General features: G+C 43.9%; 1 protein-coding gene across 1 annotated transcript in view; it reads left to right on the forward strand.

Annotated features, from left to right (window-relative positions):
- CHST8 (carbohydrate sulfotransferase 8) overlaps positions 1-2504 on the forward strand; it is a 240305-nt gene extending 237801 nt beyond the window's left edge. Inside the window, exon 4 of the mRNA XM_079988450.1 lies at positions 66-2504. Coding sequence (XP_079844576.1) covers positions 66-1214 — 1149 coding nt within the window. The 3' untranslated portion in view covers positions 1215-2504. The remainder of the gene's footprint in view (positions 1-65) is intronic.
- The last annotated feature ends 16805 nt before the right edge of the window (positions 2505-19309 follow it).

Genomic DNA, 19309 nt, shown 5'->3' on the forward strand with positions numbered 1-19309 from the left:
GCAAGCTGTCCGTGGTGATGAATGCTCTCTCATTTAGTAATTTCTTGGGCCTTTTCTTCCATTAGGACTGCACATCCAGCAACAATCAGGATGGGAAAATGCCTCTGTATGCTGCTGACAAATTCCCAATCGCGAACCAGAAGGCTTCGCTACACCCTGTGCCCAATGGAGCTGCCCTGGAAGAAGGCACAAGCAGAAAGCAGAACATCCTGGTGGTGATTAAAGACCATTCCCAAAAAAGCGCAGGAGCTAATTCTGCCCGGACTCACAAACGGAGAAGGAGGTTTGTGATCAAAAAGAGCCCCATTCTGATAGCCGTGAACAGCTCCTTCCACAACCTGCCCATTTTGAAATCAGAGGACAGGAACGACGTCAAGTGGAAAAGCCTCTACAAGACCCAAGGAGAGCGAAAGCAGATCATGAGAGAGACTTGCTCGAAATACAAGAGCAACAACAAAAGGATCATCACACCTTATCACGTTTCCAGGATCTTCGTTGAAGATAAGTACCGAATTTTATACTGCGAGGTTCCCAAGGCCGGTTGCTCCAACTGGAAAAGGGTACTCATGGTCCTTAATGGGCTGGCCTCCTCGACCAAGGTCATACAACACAACACGGTGCATTATGGGAATTATCTGAAAAGGTTGGATGGGTTTGATCGCAAAGGGATCAACCACAGGCTGAACACTTACACGAAGATGCTCTTTGTCCGTGAACCTTTTGAAAAATTGGTCTCGGCGTTTCGAGACAAGTTTGAGCATCCCAACAATTACTACCACCCGGTTTTTGGCAGACCCATCATTTCTAGGTACCGCGTCAATGCCACGAAGGAGGCACTGAGGACAGGTTCTGGGGTAACCTTTAAAGAGTTCATTCAATATCTTCTTGATGTCCACCGGCCTGTGGGCATGGATATTCACTGGGACCATGTCAACAGGCTCTGTAGCCCATGCTTGATAGACTATGATTTTATTGGTAAATTTGAAACCATGGAGGAAGATGCTAACTTCTTTTTGCATTTAATAAATGCGCCACAAAATTTGACTTTTCCTAGGTTTAAAGACAGGCATTCTGATGAAGAGAGAACAACCACCCAAATTACACAGCAATATTTCAAACAGCTCTCCCCTTCTCAAAGGCAACGTAGCTACGATTTCTATTACATGGATTATCTGATGTTTAACTACTCAAAGCCTTTTGAAGATCTGTATTGACAGTGGCAGAGGCACTGGGAGCTACTGTTGTGGTTCCTCTTATGCAAGTCTGTGTAAAATAAGTTCCAAATAAACTGTACCCATTGGCAAATAAGCTAAGGACATATCTACACCACAGGTACCTACACTGGTCACACAGGGGAACCTGGGAAATGTGTTCAGAGAGGGTGGGAAATAGGGACTGTTGACAGCAGGGACCCCAGACTACAATTCCCAGGATTCTTTGTGGCAGAAGTCAGGGAAGTTAACCTGTTATAACACCAAGACAGGTTTCTAATGTAGAACCACCCTAAATTTACTCCCACATTCAGGACAATCGTTGCTACACTCTGGAAGCACAACGTGCCCTTATGTTTTTCAAGAATCATCAACCTTGCAGTAATACACCTATCCATGTTGTTGGGTTTTTAAAAAATGATTTTGGAATTAATAAATATAAAGAAAAAATGTCACCTTCAACTTATTCTTCAGTCTACAAAGCTTGATGGCAGATGCTAGGCAGAGCTATGGAACAATCGCAGCATAAAAAAAGAAAGAACGATAGAACATAGCTAACAATTAGGGAAGGAAGACGAATCAGATTTAAATGGGTTTACACACAGAATTTAGAGGTTCTGATCCGATCAAGATTTGTCCCCCAAACCACCTCTTGCCTCAAGCACTCACCTATATCCAAGCCACTAGTGCATTGTTGGGTTGTGCAGTGCACTTTTTATATATAAAAAAAACCTCTGGCTAATTATATGCAAAATTATACAGAAAATTATATACATATGGAAGAGTCACATTCCAGGTGGTGCTATATTATCTGCAGCATAATTTGATAAGTATCCATACATAAGTATATTTATATAGTAGTATGTTTATGTGCTGGTTGCTATAGGAAATGTGTATATACATATCATATTATATGTATAATAATGCATATAGAATCATAGAATTGTAGAGTTGGAAGGGACCCTGAGGATCATCTAGTCCAACCCTCTGCAATGCAGGAATATGCAGCTGTCCCATATGGGGAGCAAACCTGCAACCTTGGTATTATCAGCACCGCAGCCTAACCAAATGAGCTATCCAGGCTCAGTTTTTAAACCAGTGATCATTGTTCATATCTTTAATGGAACCAGTAAAACAATTTGTTTGCTTTTCCTTGACATGAAGGAGCAAGACAAAATTAGAAAAAATATCTGTGGATAAGCTTGATACAGACATTTTCAAATAATCCCACCCCTGCTTGCACTTGGTTATATATACACCCCTTAATTGTCTCCATCCCATTATAATTTTATCTATTATGGGGGGGGGGGAGGTTCCAACAAGAGTGTAGGTGTTTGTTTGCATCACACAGATACAGAATGAGAAGGGGGAAATATGGATGGTTTTGTGATACTCCTTCTTGAGAAGACAGAGAAATAGGATTTTACAAAAATATGGTTAGTAAAAAATTGCTTTATGGAGCTGTTTTCAGTTGCCTTCTGGGAGTACAGAGGGTGAAGGGAAATCTTTCCATATTAAAGCGTGATTTCAAGGATGCACGAATGGAAGGCAACTAATATTTAATGAACACATGAGTGCAAAATTAAGCCAGATGTTACAATTTGCAGGATATGAATACATTCTCTTCCATCTACAGCTCCCTTATGGCACATTCATCTGCAAGAAAATGAAACACAGCACATTTACATCTTTATGCACACTATTAAAATTCTTTTAATCCTTGGCATTAACATAAATCTTTAGTTTAATCTATGTAGTCTCAGGGAATATCAAATGTTGCCTTTAAAGTAGCAAATAAATTTAGATTCCACTTCCTGCCCATCAGGGTCCTTTATTTTTAATGGTTGCAAACAGTTTATTGCCCCCTTACAAGCCTCAGAGCACAGTTCAAGGTGTCACTTTTGTCTTATAAAGCCGGAAGAGATTTGGCGAAAGCCTCTTAGCACATCTGGGTTGCACACCCACCTAACACCCTGGTTAAATCAAAAGCACGAGATGACTACAGATGGCTGGATCTGTCAATTTTGGTTACTCTCAGTTTCTCATTTTTCCAATCTTCTGTTCAGTTTGCCACATCTATGCAGCGGTTTGCAAGTTAAGAAACAAACATTTTAGTGCGCCTATCTTCCAATAAACCAGTTTAATGCAAATTTGCCTAATAAACACATTTTTGGCAAGGCATTTCCCTAATATAATGCATTTTTAGGAGTTCCTGTTTCCAGGTCCCAGACCAATTCTAGACCCTCTTGGACAAAGATGACTTTACTCCTGTATCCCATGTTATAGCTGCTATACATCCATTACCGAGATTTCAAAGACAGAATTGACACCTGGGGGGGGGGGGATTTCCAAAATGTGGAGCTTTGTCCTGTATCTTAGACTACTGCAGTGCCCTCTATGTGGGGCTTCCCTTGGAAACTGTTTGGAAGCTTTTGTTGTTACGGAATGCAGTAGCCAAGATTTTGACAGGGATGGATGCAAGAATGCATATGACATCTGGACTGAAGAAACTGCACTGGTTGCCTATTAGCTTCCAGTCCTAATTCAAAGTGCTCACGTTGATATTGAAAGCCCTTAAAAAATCTGGGCTCCAAATATATGAAAGAGCATCTCCTTCCTTATAGACCAGCCCAAGAATTAAGATCAGTAGAAGAGGACCTTCAGGTGTTTCTGATGTTTTCACATTTGGGGGGAAGAGTGTTGTGAGGGGCCCTTCTGGGTGATGGCCTCAAAAATGCACATCTCTCACCATCACTTTGCAGCAGGAGCTGGGAACTGGGACCTGGCTTCTTATTTCCACCCCCCCACACATGCTAACTTTGACAGGTGGGCAGAGCTGCCCATCGATCAAAATTCAGAAGGGTTTGCTGCAACTGTCAATACAGCAAATTCTTTTTGAAGCCCATTTACAGGAGCGGTTTGAGTCCCAACCGAGGCTGAAAATCCAGCAGAGCTCTCTTAATGCTCCTCAAACAACCCAGAGAAAGAGAAATGAACCCCTTTAGAAGACGTTTGTTGTTGTTATGAAAAGAAGTTCTCTAATAAAACAGCAACAGGACTGAAGAAAAGAAGTTGTGTTTGAGTAGAGATTTGAGTCATGGGCTGATCCTTCCAGGTGCTGAGTACCTGCAAGTCTCTTCATGTTGGGAAGAGAGAGAAGCTCTGCAACCTGCAGAGCTGGGCCCTCAGGGGAGCAAAGAAACATGAAGACATACAGTGTGGAGGATTTGTTTTAATGGGAAGAGCTTTCATGCAGACGCTGATTTCTACATCCCAAAGTTGTGTTACTTGAAACATAAAAGAGCCCAGGGACCCTCTACTGTAGCAGTAGCCACAATAGTCTTATAAAACAGGATGTTTTATGCATGTGATTATATGTTTTTATCCATATTTTTTTTACCTACTTTAGGAGATTCAGTTAGGATTGCATGAATTTAAACTAAATATATTATGCTGATTGCTGACACTTGTGGAAAGAGATTTCTCTTACTCTTTTTGCTGTGCCCGCTCCAGGTTGGAGCAGCAGAAAGGCCGGGATGTTTGAATACTCCTCCATGGAGTAGATAGGGATGAAGGATCTGGCAATTTCAGATATCTCAGTTTCCCATTTTCCCCAACTTAAATTCCATTCTACACATTTGCTCATTAAAAAAAAACCCTCATGAAAATTCATCAGCATTTTTGTGCAAATTTCCCCAAATAAAAGCATTTTTGTATGCAGTTTTGTTTCTGCAAGTAATCTATTCTATTACTTTCCTTAATATATTCATTTTATGCACGCTTCTCCCTAATATATGCATTTGTGTAAAGATTGTGTAAACATTACACAAAACATTGTGTAAACACCGTATCGAAAAATTTCGATAAGTGCAAATTTCAATCGATTGTTGTGTCTCGGTTCCCACGTTGTTTTGGAAAGTGAGAATTGGATATATCGACTTTTAAATGAGAACTGAATCAAATTTCACCACCATCTCTAGCCCTGTATAAATTTAATATTAGCGCACTAGAGGGGGGAGGAATCTAGGGTGCAACCTATTGACTCCCATTTTGTACATGCAGAAAAACAAGAGGGTTTCACACAAACCATTCCTTCCCCCGATCTTTCAAATGGGGCTGCCGTTGCCAGGACAGCCAGGTTCTGCCACCATTTTGTGTATCCCCTTGGTTGCAAAAGTTTCCAAAGGTGAGCAAGGAAGGATCTGCCTCAGCCTTTGCCAAGTACCAGAGGGTTGCTGAAGACTGAGCTGGCTGCTGCACAGAGCAAATCTGCTTGTCAGTTCAGCACAGAAATTCTCCACTGACATGGTCAAGAGAACTTCCTGATCAAAATCCCTGAGCTTTCATCATTTCTATTGCCACTGGCGCCTGGCCTTGCTTTCTGGAAAGCTGCCTTAACAGCCCTTTCATCTCAAAATATACCTTTCCAACAGCACCTTTTTATCTCTGTGAAAATACATTTGGGTCCCTGCTTCCTGTCCTTGTTCTTGTTCTGAGATGGTCAATTTATCATGAATGCAAGGGAAACTAAAATGAGCATTAAGTTGTTTCTGGCATGATATATTCCACAGTGAAGAATAATGTACACCCAGGACTTACTGAGGCACAGCTCCTCAGTGATTGGCAACCTAAGGCCCATGGGCCACAAGCAGCCCATGGGGGTCGTTTAACCGGCTCATGGACCTCCTCGGGGACCCCCGCTGCCCCCTTGGCCAGCTCCTGTGCAAAACCGTTGTGGAGCAGAGCAGGGACCGCCTTCGGCGATGCTGGCCGGCTTCCCATTGGCTGCAGGAAGCTCCTGCAGCCAATGAGAAGCTGCGCATGCCTCCTCTGCGCCAGAAGGAGTGCTGGAAATAGCATTTGCACATGCATTCGTGCACACGTACTCTGGCCCACTGTGGAGTCCGCAGGACCGTGAACCGGCCCAAGCCACAGAAACTTTGCCAACCACTGCATTAAGGCTTTGTATCCAAACACTCTTTTTTTCCCTTTTTGCTGCAGAGCTTTCCACACACAAAACTCACTCTTTAACATGGAGCTTTGAGGCATGGAATGTGCCTGGAAAGCATGGAGGACAGGTAAGTGTGGCTAAGCCCTTGGTGTGTTAGTCCTCAACAGTTTGAAAGACCCAGCAACTGGAGGAGAGAATAATGCAAAGATCTCGCTGCCAGGAGATGTCGTTCCTAAAACTGTTGATCATTAGCCAAACGGCATAGATCAAGATCTTTTTAACCAGCAGCGCTGCAGTAACTGGAGAGGGCGACTAAAGTCAGCGATCACAATTTTTCCTGTAATTACTGCATAATGAAACTAATTTCTTTTCACCCCAGATGCCTTTCACCTCTTGCCAGCAGCACATTCCTGTAGAATATGAATGCTAATAATGAAGTGGCTGGAGACAGGCAGTGCTTTCAGATTGGAGGGCCTGACTTTTTAATAGTGTTCTGAGTGTGATGCCAAGAATGCAGGGATCGTGCTACTACTGTCCCTCGCAGAATCGTTTGGGGTGGGGAGAAACAGGTCACAAAATGAATTTAGGGCTCTGCGGCATGTTTCTATATGTTCCTTTTCATCTCTGATTTTGCACTGCAGCGAAGGAAAGGATAACGTTCATTCTGAGCCTCCCTATTAGATGTTCTCTCTCTCCTAATTGCAGTGTCTTGGGAACTCCTTTCAATGATGAGCCAGGAGTTCTCTTCAGATGAAATGAATTGAAAATGGGAAGATCATGCCTCGCTTCTTAAAATCATAGAACTGTAGAGTTTGAAAAGGTCCCAAGGGTTAATCTAGTCCAAACCACTGCAATGCAGGAATCGCAGCTCAAAACCAACTGACAGATGGCCATCCAATCTCTGTTCAAAAATCTCCTAGGAAGGAGAGTCCACCACCTTCTGCTCCACTGTTGAACAGCTCTTACTGTCAGGCAGTTCTTCCTAATGTTTAGTCAGAATCTCCTTTCTTATCATTTGAACCAATTGGTCTGGGTTCTCCTCTCTGGAGCAGCAGAAAACAAGCTTTTTAAATTTTTTAAAAAAATTTAATTTCTTACTTATACCCTGCCCATATGGCTGGGCTTCTCCAGCCACTCTAGGCAGCTTCCAAAAAAATATTAAAATACTGTAATACATCAAACATTAAAAGCTTCCCTAAACAGGGCTGCCTTCAGATGTCTTCTAAAAGTCTGGTAGCTGTTGTTCTCTTTGACATCTGGTGGGAGGGCATTCCACAGGGAGGGCGCCACTACTGGGAAGGCCCTCTGCCTGGTTCCCTGTAACTTGGCTTCTCGCAGTGAGGGAACCGCCAGAAGGCCCTCGGTGCTGGACCTCAGTGTCCGGGTAGAACAATGGGGGTGGAGACACTCCTTCAGATATACTGGACCGAGGCCATCACATCATTTCTCAGTCTTCTCTTCTCCAGGCTAAACATACCCAAATCCCTCAACTGTTCTGCATAAGTCTTTGTTTCCAGAACCTTTATCATCCTGGTCATCCTCTACTGCACACATTCCAGCTTGTCAATATCCTTCTTAAATCAGTGGTGATGGAATTTGTTTTCTGCCACCATTCAATATCCCAACATACCCACTGGGACTGACAAGTTTTTACCAAGGAATTCTTTTAAGGTCTGCTGACCCAAATCTAGTGATGCTCAGAGAATCCCCACCCCCCAGCTCAATTTTTCCACCTAGCCTGAGGTTCTATATGACCTCTTGCTGATAAATGCACATTGATTCAGCCGTCCAGCAAGTAAGCACTTAGCCCCTCTTTTCTTTCCCAATTTCCTGTCTTCTTTCTGACCAGCCTTTGCTAACCTGATTACCTCCAAATGTTTTGGACTCCAACTTACACCAGCCGCAGCCAGCATGCCCATGCTCCCATCAGACATGCCGGGCTGAGGCTCATGGGAGTTGTAGTCCAAATCATCTGGAGGTCACCAAGTTAGCAAAGACTGATACATGTAGAGGTTGACGCAGCTTTCAGCTTGTGCCTTTTTCTCCATTATTGATACGCAGGAGTGTCAGTGTTGATTGATTAAAATGCCACAGGAAGTGGAATCTTTATGTGTGGGTTTTATTAATAGACTACTGCAAAGATGCAGCCATTTGTAATTGAGTTTGATCTCTTGCATTGAACGCATGAAAACTAGGGAGTAGCCAAAAGAAATTCAGTGCAAGTTTCTGCTTGAAATTAGTGATTTCATGGTGCTGAGGTGAAACTCCCCCAGGCCCCTAATTTCTACCTTTTTTATGGCTGTTCTCCCATGTTCATAGCCAATTTTCCCCCACCTGGTTCATTCCTCCAGAAGTGATCCCAGCTAATCAGGGATCATATACGGGATGCCATAATGTTATGCTTCTGTGCAGTCGGAATAATATTTGACTGTTTCCAGATACCAAAAGAAGCAAAATGAGCTTGGGTATATTGAGGACAATGCTGTCCACAAAGGTCACATAAATGATCCAAGCCAATAAAGGATCCCAGAAGAATTGTTTGTGTCCAGCTCTTTCGCAAAGATCCCTGAGAAAAAGTAACAACAGGGGAGCCCTTTTTCTATTATTATTCTACTGAAGATTTTCGCGAAATGCCCCCTACTTTGCTCAGCTTTAATAAAATCTTTCCTAAAGCGTTTTGAACTGGTGCATTTTTAATCCCTTTTTAGAGATAAGAATAGTTTACAAAAACTTCTAAGTGGAGTTGAGCCCGCTCCAAAGCAATTATACACATGTTCTAAATATGCACTTACAGAGATGGGGCAAAAGTGTAAACAGAAGTTTTTCCAGTTATGAATGAAAAAAAGTTAAAGGGAAACAGCGGAAAAAATAGAAGTAATGAATATAATGGGAGGGGGAGAACGTTTAACTGTTTTCAATGTACAAATAGCACGTTAAAAAAAAAAATTAGATGTTAAAAATAAAATTTTAAACATCCCAAAGTTAGATGGCAATGTATACAATCAAAATAATGTTGTGTTTAATGTAAGGTTAAGATGGATGAGGCCACCCTAGAGGATGGGGGGACAACATAGCCAAAGGAATGTTCCACTTTGTGGCGCTGTTGGCAAGGCAGACCAGGGTTGGATCTTTGCCAGAAGATGACCCTCCAGCAGGGGCTTCACTGACAAGAGCTCCCTGGGCTGCCTCCCCATTTGCAGCCGGCTTATTGTTCACTCACCTCTCACTCTGGTGTGTGAGTCACCGAGAGTGAGAAGGAGTGTGATTTGGAATACAGTTGTACCTTGGAAGTCGAACAGAATCCATTCCAGAAGTCCGTTCGACTTCCAAAACTTTTGGAAATCAAAGCGTGGCTTGTGATTGGCTGCAAGAAGCTCCTGCAGCCAATCGGAAGCCATGGAAGCCACACTGGACGTTCGGCTTCCAAAAATCATTCGAAAATCAGAACACTCACTTTCGGGTTTCAAACATTCAGGAGCCGATTTGTTCGGGAGCCAAGGGATTTGAAATACAAGGTGTGACTGTACTGTGTCCAGTTATTGTCACTTCGAAAAGGATATTGTAAAATTGGGGAAAGGTTCAGAAAAGGGCCACCCAAACAATCAAGGGGATAGAGAGAATCCCCGTGAGGAAAAGTGGCAGTGTTTGTGACATTTTAATTTAGAGGGAAAAGGGAGGAAGAGGCGACATGAGAGAAGAGTATAAAACCATGCATGGCGTCATAGCTGGCTCAAGACATTTTGCTGCTTAAGGCAAAACAAAATCTTTCTCTCTCTCTCTCTCTCTCTCTCTCTCACACACACACACACACACACATGCTGCTGCTGCTGCTGCCTCCTTCTCTGCCTCTCACTGCCCTGCCACCACCCAGCTTACTCCTCCTCTGTCCTCGCCAACACCTGAATCTACTGAAGGCAGCAGGGGGAAGCCCCAGTGTGCTGAAGGCAACAGGGAAGAAATGAAGGAGGCCAGAAAGGAGCAGGTGGCAGCGGGAGATGGAGGAGGTGGGCAACAAGTGCAAGAGTTGCCAAGAGGAGTGTTCCTCCAGGAGCCAGGTGCACTCCAACCTGCTGTCTCCAACCTGCCTCCCCAAGCCTCATGGGTGGGCCGGCCCTGGATGGCACGGAGAAAGTGGGTAGAGTGCTAAGCATTTGGGTACTTTGCTTTCAAGAGAACAGGGAGCAGGTTCTGCTACATGCCATGGAACTTTGTGGAAAACACAGCTTAAGTCGTTCAAAAAGAATATATCGGAGCACCGCAAATCATCGGCCCATGTTTTGTTCTTGCTTTTATTATGTATTTTGTGGTATTATTCTGTATTTTTACACTGTGAACCACCCTGAGATCTTCGGACGAAGGGTGGTATACAAATTTAATTAATTAATAAACAAATAAACAATAATAATAATAATAATAAATGCTTATGTAGGAAACAGTAGAGCTAGCTGAAAGGCAACACATGGAGATCTGTATTGATCATTGAAATGTATCCGTTGTTGCTGTTGTATAATTCTAAGATGATTGCATAATTTTAGAACGCTGTATAATCTTAGAAGAGGGCAGGGCTGTGACTATCATGAAGGGGCTATGCACTTCTGAATTTGCCACAACACCTCTGCAGGTGGGTCATTTGGTGTTCACTACCTGTACCTACATTTGAGGATAATTTTGGAGCCCAGGGCAAGGAGCAGGAAAGGTCCTCCTGCCACAGAGAAAGCCAACTCAGGTAAATTGTACCACAGCAAAGCTGCCTGTTCTGTGGAATTATTATCCAAAATGGTTCCTCTGTGGAGAAAGGACTTTTGCTTGTCCTGGGTTTCAAAGTGCATCTCTTCTTGCTCTCTGTGATAATTTATGGAAAGACTAATAGACCAAAATCTATGCCACAATAAATCTGTTAGTCCTTAAGGTCTCACAAGACTGGGTTTGACTTCTTCCTAGGTTTGCCTCAGAAACTGGGAGAAGCAGGTGAGAGAAGTGACTGGAGAGCGGGGAGCCTCGATTCCAACCCTCCATTCCTTCCCCAGGAGTTGGAGGGCTGTGGCAGCAGCTGAAGCTTTTCCTCCTACATCCTCCACTAGACTTCCTTGCCTGAGGGAAATGCTGCTCTTGTCTTCTCCCTGTTTCCATGGCAGTGCCAGAGCCTTCTGGCTGAGTCCGTGCTGTGTCTGAGGGGCCTCTCGCAGCTCTCCAGCAGCTTCCCAGGCAGAGCTTTTTGTGCGTCTGTGTGGTTGTTATTGTCCTTCGGTCTCTTCATCTCCCTGTCAACACCTGAAATAGCACCTGGATTGCTCTGTGTTTCTGACAGCAGCAGCCATAGATCCCCCAGATTAAAACAACAGGGGGCGAGTTGGGTAATAGGAACATGCAATATGATGTGACCATTTCAGAGATCAAAAATGCTGGTGACTGTGGACAGGGGAGAAGACACTCTGTAAGTTGTTGTTATTTCTTGCATTTATATCCCATCTTTTTCTCCAAGGATCTCAAGGTGGTTCTCCCCCTACTCAGTGAATCTGCACAACGACCCTGTGTGGTATGTTAGGCTGAGAGGCAGTGACTGACTCAAAGTCACCTTGTGGGCTACGTGGCTGGGCAGCAATTTGAACCCTGGTCTCCCAGGTCCTAGTCCAACACTCTAACCACTATGCAGCACTGCCTCTCTAGGGATGGGTGAATCTGTTTTGGTTTATCTCCATTTTCCCACTTTATATTTGGTTCACCACATTGTCACATCAGTTGTGAACTTTCAAAAAAAAACCTCACAAAAATTCACATGCAATTTTCATGCCGATTTGTAGCATCACAGAATCATAGGATTGTAGAGCTGGAAGGGGTCCCAAGGGTCATCTAGCTCAACCCCCTGCTTTGCAGGAATCTCAGCTACTCGTATTATTTATTTATTCAGACATTCGTTTTATTTACATCCTGCCCTTCAACCTGGGGGTTCCCATGGCGGCACACAACAATTAATCAAATGCACACATCAATATGAAGACCATGAAGCTGACAACTCAAATAAAACAGAAATTAAAACATTCAAACAGCAAGTCAAAGGGGAATCGAACAACAGCTTAGGGCTCACACATACTTGCATGCAATTTTGCCTAGCTATGGGGTGCCCCCTGCTCGCTCCACTTGCCATACCCCACCCCTCCTCTTCCTCCTTTTCATTTCACCCCCACCAATGATATCAGCCCTATCTTTTCTTCCTCCTTTTTCCCTTTGCCCAAGCTTCCCCCAAGCCACCTCAGCTCCAAGGGGAAGGCAGAGAAATCTCTCCGTCAACTGCTCTTTCACAGTTCCTGGAAGAGAGAAGCGCTTGATTTGCTCCGAAGCCAGAATTTTCCCTCTTGGGGAAATGTTGCTTGCAAATAAACCACCTGAAGATTGTTTTAGGTCATCCGATACACACTTCCACCACAACTGACTGGATAGTCTCTCCTAAAGGTAAAGGTAAAGGTACCCCTGCCCGTACGGGCCAGTCTTGACAGACTCTGGGGTTGTGCGCCCATCTCACTTAAGAGGCCAGGGGCCAGCGCTGTCCGGAGACACTTCCGGGTCACGTGGCCAGCGTGACATCGCTGCTCTGGCCAGAGCCAGAGCCGCACACGGAAATGCCGTTTACCTTCCCGCTGGTAAGCGGTCCCTATTTATCTACTTGCACCCGGAGGTGCTTTCGAACTGCTAGGTTGGCAGGCAGTCTCTCCTACCAAACACCAAATAAATCCCTTACTATGATATTAGGGATCAAAAAAGGAAGCAGATTTCTAAGGAAGGAAGGAGTATTAAGATATTCTAGTGTTAAACATGAAGCAATAGTGGCATCCAGTGGCACAGTTTCATTCATAAAACACTACACAAAACACTCGAAATGTTACATTTTATTGCGCCACCTGTTCTGACAAGGCCATTGGTTCATGAGCTGGCCTGGGTACTATTCCCCAGAATCCCTGAAGAAACATTTTGCTTCAACGACTTAACTATTAATGGGTCTCGAAGGGGAGATGTGGGCCTCCTGATAAAGATACAGGTCGTGATGCTCACTGCTTGTGCCGCCACAGCTGTTCAGGAATCAAGATAACCACAGCCCACCAGACATACACAGGCCTCGCTGGGTGTTTGGTTATGGTGAACGTTTTCTTTTGCTTCCTTCTTTGCTTGACAGAAATAGGGTGCTGTTTGTCAGGCAAGGCTGGCGTAGGCTGTGCTCAGCTTTCAAGCCCCAGGCCCAGCTGGTGTTCCAACCCAGCTGTTGTTGGACTACAACTCCCATTCTCCCCAGCTAGCAGGAACCAGTGGTCAGGGATGATGGGAGTTGTAGTCCAACAACAGCTAAGGACCCATGTTTGAGAACCACTGCTATAAGGCCTATGAGGAGCCAGTGTGACCAAGAGGCTCCAGATCTTGGCCTGGGAGGAGCTTGTGAGAAAATGATGATGATCACACTTAGGCTGCATTCACACAGCAGTTTATTCTGTTTCCCCAACATTTCCCTAACTGTTAGTTTCCGTATCACATTTCACGCAACGTAAAAGCCGCTTCTGGAAATTTAGCAAAATGGAGTGGGCATTCAGCATGAACTTGTGTGTTAATTGCTTCCAGAAATTATTTCCTTATTTCGTAAGATTTAGGCACTGCTCAGTTGTAAAGAAAATCCCTCAAAGCAGTTTACAAATATCTACAAAAAAATTATCAATACAAAAAAATTAACAACAGTAGTTCAAAACTTTCGAAATGTTAAAATAACTGTAGACTAAAAACAGGTTAAAACCTACACCAACATTCTAAACATCTGGACTGGCTTGTTGAAACAAGAATGTTTTTAGCCAGCACCAAAAGAGTACAGTGAAGACTCATGCCTGACATCAATAGGTAGGGAGTTCCAAAGTGTAGATGCAAAGTGTAGCTGCTGATACACTAAAATGTCGTGTTCAATGGCACTGATAGCTGTGCTAATTACATTGATTGAAGTAGTCAAGTTGGTGTGTATGAGGTAAAGTGATCTTGTAGGTAAACTAGTCCCAAATTGTTAAGGGCTTTAAATACTAAGCCCAGTATCAAATGGGCAGCCAGTGAAGAACTCTGGGTGAATATTTAGTGCAGCCCTACACTGCATGCTTACATTCCTGCCACTACCACAGCCGATCCACTAGATCTCTGCAAATCTGAACACGTCAGAAAATTAACTTCCGTTGAAACCATGTCTAGCCAGTCTTAATAAAATGTTGGACTTTTCTTTGCCACTAATATCCACAAGATGGCAGCAGATACATTGTCAGTGCTTGTAAGAAGTGGATGAGCAATAGAAGAAAAATGGTCAGGTTAAAAGTACCTCCCTGAATTTTCATGTAGAGGATGAATTCTTTTTCATTTTTAGATTCAATATCTCCAGTCAGGGAGAACAAGGCTTCCCTTCCTGATATTGCTAAGGAGCTGGCATGGAGGCTGGTTAACTTACGTCCATTTCTTGATTGTCACTTAAAGGCATCCAGTCACTGAAATAAAGAAGTAAACATACCTACTCCTAGCTCTTGTAGGAATGGCTTAGGCATTAAGATTAGGTAGAGAATGGAGGCTTATTGTTGTTACTCTGTAGCTTCTTGAGAAATGCTCCGGTTCCATGAGCTTTCCCTCAAACCAGCTTCTATCCGATTTGAAAATACAAGGTGCAGTTAATCTGAGGTGTGTACAGTTCAGGCAGTCATCGCACATGCCCAGATAACACTTCAGTTAACTGGAATTTTACATGGGGAAACCAATCAGGTAATGGGCACTGGGTGAAGACATCCCCTCTCTCCCTGAGCAAGCTGGGTCAAGAAGGTCAAAAAAACAGTGTTAAACTTCCATTTGATGCTGAAGATATGTTGTCTCTTCAAATCGGCCTTTATAATCTAAGCAACTGATGTCAACTTCAGTCAATTTTATTGGCACATTCCAGCAGATTATAAATACAGTGGTATCTCGAGTTACATATGCTTCAGGTTACATATGCTTCAGGTTACACACTCTGCTAACCCAGAAATAGTACCTCGGGTTAAGAACTTTGCTTCAGGATGAGGACAGAAATCGTGCTCCAGCGGCACGGCGGCAGCAGGAGGTCCCATTAGCTAAAGTGGTGCTTCAGGTTAAGAACAGTTTCAGGTTAAGAACGGACCTCCAGAATGAATTAAGTACTTAACCTGAGGTACCACTGTAATGCTGAACTCATCCTTGTAATCCACTATAGATCTATAAAAGATTATTGATAAAGAACCAAAATGGACCAAGGATGGAAAAGTCCTTTCTGAAACAACTGCCACGGGATTCAATCTTACTAATTTGGGTGATGGAGTAAAGACCCTCATAGAGGGGAAGCAGAAATACAAGAAGCTAAGGAAGACTAAGGAACAATTAATTCAGAAATAAGTTGGAGTGAAATTGAACATGCAGGTGGTGGTTGTTGTTGTTACTATCACAATCATCTGTAACATGCCACATAACATGTTCTCTGGTGGCTTGCAAGAAATGAAAGAATAGAATACAATATTGAAATACAATAACAGAACAAATAAATAGCAGCGCAAAAACTTTCAAATCCTGCAATCCTCCAGTTCCTGGGAAGCATATTTTCCTCTCCAAAGGCCAACAGAGAGACCCAATGTGAAACACTGCTCTCCTCACTGCAATGGAAACTATCTGTTCTAAATGGGAGGGGAAGTGGTAAATAAAATAAGACAAAACCAGTTACGTATCAGACACATCAAGAGCCCAGACAGGCATAGGCAAACTTGGGCCTCGAGATGTTTTTGGCCTACAACTCCCATGATCTCTAGCTAACAGGACCAGTGGTCAGGGATGGCGGGAATTGTAGTCTCAAAACATCTGGAGGCCCGAGTTTGCCTATGCCTGGCCCAGAGCTTGAGTTCACCATTTAAAAAGAAAACACCCTCCAATTTTTCAACTCCACTTTTTGGAAATTAGTTCAGATTTGGTTGCCTTGTATTTCTGGCCAGCTGTCTCACAAAATGAGATCACGAAGCTGTGATAAGGCACTTAATGAAGTCAGAATTCTGGCTTAACACTTAGAAAGGCAGCCTCACTTAGTGGATTCCAGGGATTAACTTTTTTAATTCTACAGGATGGGGATGGAAGTGCCACCATTCCTATTTACAAGACGGGAAATGGAAACCATCCTTGTAATGATTCCCCCTTTACTCAAAGGGTAACATAATCCCAAATTGTGCTGAATTCCTACTACACAGAGTAGAAGACTTGAAAGCAATAAAAAGAACAAGCTGGATTTGGTGTGGGCTTCTGCATCACAAATAATTGCTTTATTTCACATCATTTTGTCGTCAAATGTTCTGTGCTTCTGTGCTGCCTTTCTTGATCTGAAGGCTGCCTTCAGTTCTGTAAATGAGGAAAGACTGCGCTCCAAGCTTCTAAACACCAACTTGGATACTTGATGTTGGAGCTGACTTTAAACTGCTGCTGTTGTAAGGCAGCAAATGGGCTTCACAGGTGGTGAAGTGGGGTGCTTATTTCGCACTCTCAAACTAACAAACCTTTTGGAATCGAAAGACGCAAACGTGCCTCCCGTTTTAACCCAGAAAATAAGAAGAGTCAGCTTATCAGAAGTTTGGGAAACATTGCGAAGGTGCACTGAAAAGCAGCACGACATCTGCTATGAATACAAACCATATTACAGGCTGGGAAGGCAAAAGGTTTAAAGGGCAACCTAATCGCATTCTTTATTTTCAAAGGTATGAAAACAAATGCAAATGAGCCAGATGATCGTGTGCCAATTTGAAAAGTCATCCAAGTTTGCAAGAAAATGGTCTTGAAGATGTCCTCCACTGATACTCTCTCTCCACCAGATGTCACACTTTTCTTTTTTGTCTTTCTTTCAACCTCGATCATTTGCTTTTGCCTGCATATCCCATTCTTAGAAGGAAGGGGACAATCCTTCTGACTCAACCTGATATCTCTTTGCGCTGGCAAGTACTTGAAATCAGCCGTCATTGTGTTCCAGCCTCACATAGCACCCCAAACACCAATTCATGAAGGGGAAGGTTTTCCAGCTGAAGAAAAAAGGATTGTGCTGAACAATGATCTGGAGAGAGAGAAAATGAGTGGTGAAACTTCTTAAAAGGCCATCCCTGGAATCTGCCCAATCAATGTTTTCATTACTGCCAGAGAAACTGTCCAGCAGGGCAGCAGAATCACAAATGCAGAATGTTAAGCAGGAGGGATTTTGTAACTTCATCCAAGGTAACAAAGAAAGGAACTAATGTGGTATTTTATGAAAGAGGATATTTTGTTCTGATACCTCAAATGAAGCCAAGAGAGGGGGAAGAGTTTGTTTTCTTGAGCTGAAGCCCCTTTCCATATGTGGGGTATTTTATTTGCTCCTGACCTGTTTCTGGGCAGTAAAACGAGGATGAGATGAGAGGGGATGCAGTTAAAACCATAGCGACCCATCCAGAAAAGTTTATTTGTGCGATGAATTAGGGTGGCATTCAGCGCTAGTCCTACTCAGAGGAGACCCACTGAGGTGAATGGCAGTGACTTGTATTAATCTCAGTGGGTTTACTCTGTGTAGGGATTAATTGCATAAGAACAGAAGAAGAACCTGCTGGATCAGGGAAATGGTCCATCTAGCATCCTGTGCTGACAGTGGACAACCAGATGCCTCAGGGGGAAATCTGCAAACAAGGCCTGAGCACAAAGTTCTCTGCCCTCCTGTGGTCTCCAGCAACTGGCGTTGGGCGGCATTAGTGCGTCTGACCTTGGAGACAGGGCATAGACACTGCAGGTAGCAGCCATCAATAGCTTTATCCTCTGTGTACTTGTCCAGTCCTCTTTTAAAGGCAGCCAAGTTGGTAGCCATCACTGTTCTCTGTGGGAGTCAGTTCCATGGCTTGAACTATGTGCTGCATGTAGAAATACTTTTCCTTATCTGTCTTGAAGACAACCCTTAGTCACAGCTTCCTTAAGAATATTAGGAATCTTGCTGGATTGGACCAAAGGCCTCTTTAGCCCAGCATCCTGTAAACCACAATAGGCCTACTAGGAGAGAACTGTGCACAGTATGACATGGAAATCTCCTCCCATCAGTATTTTTGTGAAGGCTGATGTGAAGTCTCATTGCTTTGGATGGAATGGGATGTCCATCAATGAGCACTGATTCCCTCCCCCTTTGTTCAATGAGGCTTAATCTCCAGTACAGTGGTACCTCTGGATGTGAACGAGATCCGTTCTGGAGCCCTGTTCACATCCTGAGCAGAATGCAACCCACGTCTGCGCATCTGCACATGCACGGGTTGTGATTCACCACTTCTGCGCATGCGCATGATGTCATTTTGAGCATCTACGCTCAACCTGAAGCTACTTTAACCCAAGGTATGACTGTAGTCCTTTTTAGGACCGGCTCTAGGCAAAATGTGATCTTATGCAGAGCATTCTCTGTGGTGGCCCCTAAGCTGTGGAACTCACTTCCCACAGAAGTGCATCTGGCACCTTCAATATACATCTTCCGGATGATTCTGAAGATGCAACTCTTTATACACCTGGCTTTTAACACTAGAGGCGTGTCTTTTTATCACTGTAAGTTGTTTTCAATGGTTTGTAAAGTTGTTTCATTTTGTTGGTTATTTAATAAAATGTAAGGTGGGTTAAACCACTGAGCCTAGGGCTTGCCAATCAGAAGGTCGGCGGTTCGAATCTCCGCGACGGGGTGAGCTCCCGTTGCTCGGTCCCTGCTCCTGCCAACCTAGCAGTTCGAAAGCACGTCAAAAGTGCAAGTAGATAAATAGGTACCGCTCCGGCGGGAAGGTAAACGGCGTTTCCGTGTGCTGCTCTGGTACGCCAGAAGTGGCTTGGGCATGCTGGCCACATGACCCAGAAGCTGTACACTGACTCCCTCAACCAGTAAAGCAAGATGAGCACTGCAACCCAAGAGTCGTCTGCGACTGGACCTAACGGTCAGGGGTCCCTTTACCTTTACCTTTACCTTTAAAAGGTAAAGGACCCCTGGACACTTAAGCCTAGTCAAAGGCGACACTGGGGTTGTGGCGCTCATCTTGCTTTCAAGCCAAGGGAGCTGGCGTTTGTCCACAGACAGCTTTCCAGGTCATGTGGCCAGCACTTCTGACATAATGGAACA

The sequence above is a fragment of the Podarcis cretensis genome (assembly GCF_951804945.1).
Source record: "Podarcis cretensis genome assembly, chromosome: 8".
Lineage (NCBI taxonomy): Eukaryota > Metazoa > Chordata > Lepidosauria > Squamata > Lacertidae > Podarcis > Podarcis cretensis.